General features: G+C 44.8%; 1 protein-coding gene across 3 annotated transcripts in view; it reads right to left on the reverse strand.

Moving 5' to 3' along the window:
* Positions 1-6,887, reverse strand: part of Gabra4 (gamma-aminobutyric acid type A receptor alpha4 subunit) — an 88,924-nt gene extending 82,037 nt beyond the window's left edge. The window contains exons 1-2 of one of the 3 annotated variants that reach the window (XM_031342593.1): positions 6,151-6,887; positions 5,594-5,712 (exon numbers count right to left, since the gene is read on the reverse strand). In XM_031342593.1, the coding sequence (XP_031198453.1) occupies positions 5,594-5,712; positions 6,151-6,236 (205 nt within the window). In that variant the 5' untranslated portion in view covers positions 6,237-6,887. The remainder of the gene's footprint in view (positions 1-5,593; positions 5,713-6,150) is intronic. The other 2 variants (XM_031342592.1, XM_031342591.1) reach the window with 2 other exon arrangements.
* Between the last annotated feature and the right edge of the window lie 2,282 nt (positions 6,888-9,169).

Raw genomic sequence — 9,169 nt, forward strand, 5'->3', positions numbered from 1 at the left:
GACATACATATTTCTCTTCAGTTGCAAGATACTCTATTTGGTATTCAGCAACCATGACTTTATTGTATGCACATGCAGATCATTTATCCATGCCTCTAAAGGGTTTCTACTATCATGCTGATAATGGCATTCCTTTAGATATTTAAGCCAAAACTTTACTCAGTCTCATCTCTTTCATTTCTCACAAACCCTGCATTATAACTGCCATCCTTCATCTTAAAAGACAAAACATAGGCAGAAGACCACCAAGTCTTAGAAATCAACAGATTACTCTGCCACTTGCTTGGTCGAACTGTTAATCATCTCGTGCCTGAGTGATTGTGAAAACTTCCCAACTATTCCTGCTGCTTTCTGTTCTTAATACAACATCCCTACATGAGCCTTTTCAAAACTCTCCAATTCAGGGCGTGCCCTGATAGAATCCCCCCAATTGTATCTAGTGTGACTCGGAATAAAAGCAAAGTCTACATGCTTGCCTATAGAGCTTTGTAGAACCTCTTCTTTGTTATGCCACTTCCTTTCCTTAGCACTTTCATCTGCATTGCAGTAGCACTAACTTCAGGCTTCGCAGAATTGCCCCTAGAGCTTTTGCTCATCAGAAGACCTCACCCCAATTGTGCCCCATGTTCTCATGTCTCTGTGATCACTGTTCAGGTAACACTTTATCAACAAAGCCTTCCTAACTGTGGAATTGAAACCACACCCACCCCTGTGCTTTACGTTCACTGGCACCAGGCACACAGCACACTACATAGTTCACTTGTTTTGTGATTTAATTTCCTGTCTCTTCCACTAGCAAGTGAGCTTGGGAGGAAACTTGGACAGTCCCCTATAACTTTAAACACCACACTTGTTCAGTTTCTCAGAATAGAAATCATGGAGCTATTTTTACTTCCCTTGATCATTCATATTAAATATATCATCATTTTGTTGAATTACAATCCCCAAAATACCTCATCTTTGTTCATTTATGTCCATCCTTCCTACATCTACGTCATTTCATGTGACCATCTACAGAATGAAGAGGAACAACAATGATAATAATACAACCCTGAAACACAAAAGCAGCATCATGTGCCACGTGGTTTCCTCAGCTTCTGAACCTATCTTTACTTAACACCTAGACTGGTCCTTTCACAGTAAGCTAATGCCTTACCTAACAAACTCCAGTGGCTCCCAAGTTTACTAAGAGAATCATTCAGAATACTTTATAGAATCCCCCGCAGACCTTTGATGACCTGGCTTCTGCTTACAATTCTCACCTAATACGATAGATAATAATTCTGGCTCTACTTTAGAACAAGAAGGGCACCAGAAACCTTTGATTCTCGTAATCACACCAATCTATTATCCTTTTACTCATATTTTATTTGTTTTGTTTGTCTGCTTATTGAGTTGGTTTGGCTTTGTTGGCTGTTTACTTGCCCAACAATAACTTTTCTCTTTCCTTCCTGGCACCTTTTGCTATTAACTTGAAAGATTTGGTTGGCCATCATTTCTAGGTAGACTAGATTCCTTTCCCACTTTCTACTTTGATGCTACTAAATTGTCCCGCCATATTATCATTTACTTGTTTGACCTTTGGTAACTTTTATCTTTTTGTATTGCTTAGAGGTAAAGTCTATGATAAACAGTTTTGATTCCAAATACTGTCTTCAGACCTCTGTATTACTCCTTCTCCACAACACCTTATATGCACACTGGTATAACCAATGGATCTATTGGTGACTCAGGGAATGCCACTTTCTCTTTCTGTTCTTCTACTTAAAATATTCATTTGATGTATGATTATTCATCATGATTTGACATTCAATTAATAAAGCTAGCACATGACACAGGAACTTTCAGGTTGAGGCACAGATCATCTGAACAATTGAACAAGAACAATTAGGTTTGTGTCAGAGAAACAGAACAAGTTCACCCAAATGAATAAAAGTTTCCATGTTTTCTCCTCCATCTTAAATACTATTCTTTTTCTCTTTTGGGTGTTATGACTGCTTATTTATCCGTAACTGAGTTATGTTCGGGAGAAGTGACTCTTGGTACCGAGTACTATACGAGGATGGCTTGAAAACGCACATACCCATCAGATGTCTTGACGAAAGATTGGAAGATGTGATGTGAACTGTGACTTTGTCAATTATTAGCCTTAGTTATTGTGGACAATTCTATAGGAATTCTCTCAGCCTCTTCTCTAGCAGAAGTATAATGCCTGCCTCAAGCGTCTATGTATTTCTGAAACAATCTTATTATTTAAGACCATGATGCATTCCAGTAATATGAAGTCCTACTACACTAATGAGCAACCTAGTGAAATGAATGGAAGTCTTCTGTTTCCATATCAGCAAGGTTATGGAAGAGGATCTTAAGCAACTGCCTATATTCGTATTAATTGTTTGAGATTCTATGCCCCCAATACTGTATGTGTGCCTTAGATAAGTAGAAAATGGGAAAGTCAGGATTCCTGTGGTCAGCTACTTAGTTTTATGAAGCCATACAACTGTGTTCAAAGTGGACAAGGAGACAGAAAGAACGACTTTCTAGTTCCTCTGTGACAGAGTCAACGTGGGTGCCACTTCTAAGCAGGAACAAGCTACATCAGCATGATAGGAACTGACTCATCAGAAGCTGAAAGACTTCTGTCCTTCAGAAGTCCATTCCAGCTTCCTTCTACTGTCCTACTCTGCTCACCTTTCCCCTTCTCCCACCTCCCCAACAGGGGAATGTAGAGATGAGAGAGAGGAGTTCCTGGAGGGATGAAGAGAAAGAGAACCATTTCAGCTCCCTTTATCTCCCCACGGCAAGCTGTGCTGCTGAGTTAAAAATACATAATTTGGTTTCCAAATCTATTTCAACCTCTGCCTGGCCGACTGTGTAGTCACAAACCATCCCGTTGCAATTCACGTCTTTGCTTTTAGCTTTATTTTAAATTGAACCTGGCTGAGTTGTATAAACAGATAAAAGGTAAATGTCCCACAAAGAGCAGAAATGGGATTAAAGGAGGCAGGAAGCCAATCCATATTTATAGTGTGCTGTGGTCAAAATCTGAATGGTTTTCATCTTATTTTTAAATGCCAAACTTTCGGCAAAGTATAAAATGTCAAGTCATGGAAGGGATGAAAGTTGTGGCATATAAATCCACCTGATAACAGTAATGTTTCCTTTTATTTTCAATAGTTCACAATAGAACTTCCATGTAAACAGATAATCCATGTCCGACAGGTGATAATTAGCACCCTTCACCATATTTGGAATACTATGTGCTTACAGAGAATGGCCTATTTCTGAAGAGCCAATCATCTCACCACAGATATCTATGAACAGGATGGAAACATCCCTTAGACTGTGTTTTTATGGTAACTTCGTTAGTAATTAATTATCTGCTAACACTCAAAGTAGGATACCTGCAACCCTGACCCATGGTGGTTTATAGCAATGGCCAGGTGAATGAGGCAGATCACTCAGCAATGTCAAGTAAAATGACTGATAGTGGCCTTGAGACACTTAGCCACATTATAGTTGACCCAAATCTAACTCTCTTATTATGGTCTACCCAGTGTTATAGGAGACAGTACATGGTACAAATACTCCTATATAGCAGATTCCTTTCTTCTTTTTTTAAATAAGCTGTCTTACAGCCAAGAGAACATATTTTTACTTTCAACACTTACTAATAAAGTCATATAGAACCAGCTATAAATTGTGCTTTCATTTATGAATATTTAAGGTACATAAGTTATATTTTCCTTACTTTTGTATTTAAAATGTGAGTTTAAAAACCGTTCTGGGAAGATAAAGCCTCTTTTATTGACATTCTACAGATTCAAGCGGTAATCACGTGATCTAGAACATTCTCCACAAAACTATTTTTGATCTAGAATGATAATTTCCTAGTCACTTAGGAGAGCTCACACTTTGACAAATGATTCACTTCTCTAATGAAGTCTCTCTTCAGATTTGCATGAAGGCAAAGGTAGTGTGGGCAACCAATACCTGGAAAAACGACGGGGAACAAGAGTGGGAGAAACTTATATCTTTCCCATCCATCTTTATCAACACCAAAGGAATCACATCACTACTACTTTTTTGCCCCCCCCCCCACAAAAGCAGCAAAGAAATGGATTGAAATGCCGCCGGAGACCAGATCTCAGCCTCTCTCTAATGTGCTATGTGCCCCGTGCAAATCCTCTCCTCCTTGTCTGTCTGAACCTCACCCGAGTCTATCCAAGTCTATCTTACCCCATGATTCTTTCTCTCTCAGTCCACACTCCTTCTATCTCATATCCCATGTGTTCCCCACTCCAGGATCCTATTTTATCTGATCTCCCACTCTCTTCCCTCCTCCACTGCCCCAGCTGGAGGCAGAGAGCCCCGCCCCCATGCTTTAAGATCACCTTTTACTCATCACTCATCTCACTACCCAATGTAGGACATGGAGTCAATCTACCAGCTTTGTCCTATAAGTACAAAATGCCACCCGGGGTTCAAGTCCACAAAGTCAAGTTGAACCAGCCTAACTTTCCAAACGTGTCAAATGGGGGCAGCAACAGCTTTTCCTTGGAGTTGCCACAAGAGTTAAGAGTGATGTATAGAAAGTGCCAATCTAGTTGAAATTAATTAAACAAGCACAGGAATAAAGATTGTCACTGTTATCATTCCTATCAGTTCAAGAATTTGGGCTACTTTAAGTCCGAGGTCCTCTGGTTTAACTCATTTACAGAAGAAAGAGCAGGACTTTTCATTCAGAAGAGCGAAGCAAGCCAAGCAGGGTCTTATGCAGTCATATCTCCCTGAGGAACTGGACTGCTAGGCTAGATTGAGATTGAGTTCTTTCTCGTTCCAGTGCACCCAACGCCTAGCAGCAAGCTTGCCATTATAGATACCCGTTGAATATGCAAAGGAAATAGGGTCTGAGACCAAACGTGCTGTGAATGTGTGTCTCTGTACTTCATAGATATTGATTGAAGGAGGAAATAAAGCTAATCACTTCTGAAGCATTAGAGGAGAAATGCCAAAGACCAGCTCCTCAGAGAAAGTGAGAAGATAGCTGGAAAGGACAAGGCCCCCAGCAGAGCCGCCGGCTTCAGCTCTGTGCCCCAGATTTCGGTCCTAGGTAAGAACACAGGGTGAACCCTTGGCAAAGACAGGGACACGTGGGAGGAGAAGACCTGAGGCCAGCTGATTCTGGAGCAGCAGTGTACCTGGGCAAAGTGGACAGATTCAAGGAAAATCCATGCTCAGGCTCAGAGAAGCCAGGCAGCCACGGGGCAGCAGCTCTGAGATCATTTTTGACTTCCCTGCCTCCCCCACCCTGCAGTCAGGTCTCAAGAGGTAATTAGTGTGGGGGAGGCCAAGCTCCTGAGGGGGCGGGGAAATGGGAAAGTACGGATGGAGGCGGTCTTCTTGTCATAGGTCTCACTGAGGAGAGGAATAAAGGGGGGGGGGGGGGGGGGGGGGGGGGGAAGGCGCTCGAGAGAATGACTGGTTTTCGGTTTTTGCACGTGAGGCGTACCTAATGATATTTCCACAAATAGACAGGCAGACCAGAGACGGACAGACAGAGCACACTTGCATGTTTTGAAACAATCCATACCCCCAAATCCAGGACGCAGCCTGTTGTCATAACCATCCAGCAAACTGTCCAGGATACGGGTAAAATTTTCCGGGCACAATTTCTCGTCCTTTGAGTTCTGTCCTGGGGATTCGTTTAAACTGCAAGTGCAAAAATAACAGGGGTGGGAAAGACTATTTTAAGAATGGATTGGAGAACAGGTGGAAAAGGGTTGCCTTCTAGGGAAAGAGTCCCTGGCCTTAAGCTAAAGGGGGATTGGGGGTTGGGATGTGGAGAACCAAAATGGTCAGGAAAAGAGCATCCCTGGGCAGCAGGCACCCCCAGACTGTAAGTACCCTCAGGCAGCACGAACCCCAGCACCCCGCGCTTCCTGAACCTGACTTCCCAGTGGTCTCTGAGTCTACTTGGTCTAAGGAAAGCTTGGCTTCAGCCCATATGGCACTGAAGACGGTAAGATCTGGTTCGCTCCGGGAAGGAAGAGTGGCCAGAGGGGTGTTGTGGATTTGGACAGTTGTCCTCCTTCTCCATGCACCCTCTATGCTACGACTCCCACCCCACAAACCCCCCTCAGAACTCACCAAGCCGCCAGGCACAGGAAGTGCAGGAGGGCGAGGCTGACCCCGGAGCACAGCGCGATCGCGGGTACCTTCTGGACAGAAACCATCTTCGCAACATGCCATACTTTAAGCCTGTTCACGTTTCCAGCCTCTCGAGATGCCCTGGGCAGGGTGCGAGGAGAGGGCAGAGTGGCTCCCGCGGCGTGCGCACACTCGCGCTCACACTCGCCCGCGCTCACACTCGCCCGCGCTCCTCCAGCCTAGCCGCGGTGGGCGTGTGTGTGCACGCGGCCAGGGGAGGCGGGACCTGCGCGCCCGCCCCCTCCCTCTCCGCTCGCGCCCAGTGCGAGCAAGAGCCAGGCGCTCAGCTCCGCACCTTGCCGAGCCTGCAACCGCTGCTCGCCGGTGAACTTGGGAGCTCCTGCCACGCAAAGCTAGGCAAGTTTGTTCCAACCTGTAACTCAGGGGACGCTACCCACGGTCCTTGGTCAGCGATCTCACAACCCCAAGTGGGTCCCCTGCCATTGGTCTGGGCTGACTTCTTTCTGCTGGCCTCCCTCCCTTCACTAGGGTTTTGGCTGGAAACAACGAAGCGCCTTTCTCATAGGTTGTTTGAGGACTTGCTGGTGCCCACTGAGGAGGATGTAGGTGGAGAAAGGGCGGGATGAGAGGCTTTGCTGGGCGTGGCGGTGGGAGGTATTGGCTAAGGGAAGAGAACCCTTGTGGGTACCACAGTCTTTGGGACCTCGCGTTGGGGGGCGGACGGGGGGGGGACTCTGGGGGCAGGACGCTGGGCGGCCTGGCAACTAAGGAAAGGGGAGATTCTACATACCTGGGCGGACTTTTGCCAAACTGTTGGACAGTTATGGAGAATACTGTCAGGGCATCTGTGAGGATAGTGTTTTAAAGATAACGGAATTTCTTTCTTTGCCCTACCCCGACTTAACGCACACTCACATCCCACCCCTCCAGCCCCGCCCCTTGCAACTCTACCCAGAAGCTATGGAGGGCAAGCAGACTGCCACCTCTTGAAACCCTTCTCCTTCAGAATGGAACTGATTGAATGCCAAAAGTTGACAGCTTTGTGAGGCAAAGGTGGCTGAGTTGGCAGGAGAAAAAGAGAGAGGGGGTGGGGGACTGGGTGTGTGTGTGTGTGTGTGGAAGGATGGAGAGAAAGATGAGGGGAGGGAGGAAATGAGAGGGTGAGAGGGATGGACCAAAAGAGGATAAGAGTGAGGAAGGATAAGAGGGAGAGAGGGAGAGAGACAGGCAGAGACAGAAACAGACAGAGACAGAGAGAAACAGAGACAAAGAGAGACAGAGGCAGAGAGGTGGTTTCCTTCACAACTTGAAAGAGAACCCTAAGCCGGGTTTAATGTTTTACGGAATAAAAACAAATACTTGGAACAGGCCTTTTTAAAAAACACTAATTACTAATTATTGAGGGGATGTCCTTTAATATGATGCACAGGACTGTTTCCATATATTTGTCAATGGCATAAGTAATCTCCATACTATTGTGTTCTGTTTAGAACACTAATGACTTGTTCAAATGTTTATGATTAGTGGGGTAGTAATATATGCATAAGTTAGAAAAGAGTTGTGAGAGGGGGGATTTCCTTAATTAATTCAATCTCTTATTTTTTTTTTTTTTTTACCTTTCAAAGGAAGGCATGTAATGTCTATAAAGTGAAGAGCTCCCATGCGTGTCTGCATTCTGAATTGCTGCCTTGTGGAATTTATTAGGTTTCCCCCTAGTTCCATCTCTGGTTTTCTTCTCCTCTGGACTGTGATCTGGAGTCTCATCCTGGCTGTTTGCCATTCCTGTGTTTATCTCATGTTACAGCACAGGGTATACAGCCTATCAGTAACTATGACTGGACAAATAACCAGTGACTTCCTTAGTCAGAGATCTGTCTTTTATTTAAAAAAAAAAAAGAATTATTGGTTATTTTATTTATTTACATTTCAAATGTTATCCCCCTTCCTGGTTTCCCCTCTGCAATGCCCGCACCCAACCACCCACTCCCTGCCTCATCACCGTAGCATTCTCCTAAGCTGGGGCATCAAACCTTCACAGGACCAACGGACTCCCCTCCCACTGATGCCTGACAAGGTCATCCTCTGCTACCTATTCGGCTGGAGCCATGGGTCCCTGTGTACTCTTTGGTTGGTGGTTTAGTCCCTGGGAGCTCTGGGGGTGTGTGTGGTTCTGGTTCATTGATATTATTGTTCTTTCTATGGGGTTACAAACCCCTTCAGCTCCTTCAGTCCTTCTCCTAACTGCTCCATTAGGGTCCTCGAGTCAGGGTTGGCTGCAAGGATCTGCATCTGTATTGGTCAGGCTCTAGCAGAGCCTCTCAGGAGACATTCCTATCAGGGTCCTGACAGCTAGCACTTCTTGGCATCAGCAATAGTGTTGGGGTTTGGTGGCTGTATATGGCATAAATCCCCAGGTAGGGTAGTCTCTGGATGGCTTTCCCTTCAATCTCTGTTCCACTATTTGTTCCTTTATTTCCTTTAGACAGGAGCAGTTCTAGGTTAAAATTTTTGAAAAGGGTGGGGTGGCCCCATCCCTCAACCGGGGGCCGTGCCTAACCTTCCATATGGACGCTAAAAGGTTCTCTCTCCCCTTTGTTGGGTGTTTCAGCTAATGAGATCTGTCTTACTAATTCGGATGAAGACCAACCTCTCTCCTTTAGGAAAACAATGGACGAATCCCCATACACTGCAAACATGGTCCATGTGCGTTCTCCATACATTTTATATAAGAAGCACAGTGCTCACAGAAGACTGAGTTATTGCTCTTGGCCAGCAGTGGGATACCTAGACTATACGGTACTTCAGTCCCTCGTGATGTCTATAGCAGTTATGTCAAGTCTCAGCCACAGTGTACGACCTTCTCATCTGGGGATTTTTAAAAGAATCTACACCCACAAACATTTCATGATATCAATGGTTACTATTGTCCGAGCAATTGTTTTTATCATATATACTTGTCACAGACTTAGTTGATTTAGTATGATTATTTGAAAAAGAA

This window comes from Mastomys coucha, unplaced genomic scaffold (assembly GCF_008632895.1).
Source record: "Mastomys coucha isolate ucsf_1 unplaced genomic scaffold, UCSF_Mcou_1 pScaffold22, whole genome shotgun sequence".
NCBI lineage: Eukaryota > Metazoa > Chordata > Mammalia > Rodentia > Muridae > Mastomys > Mastomys coucha.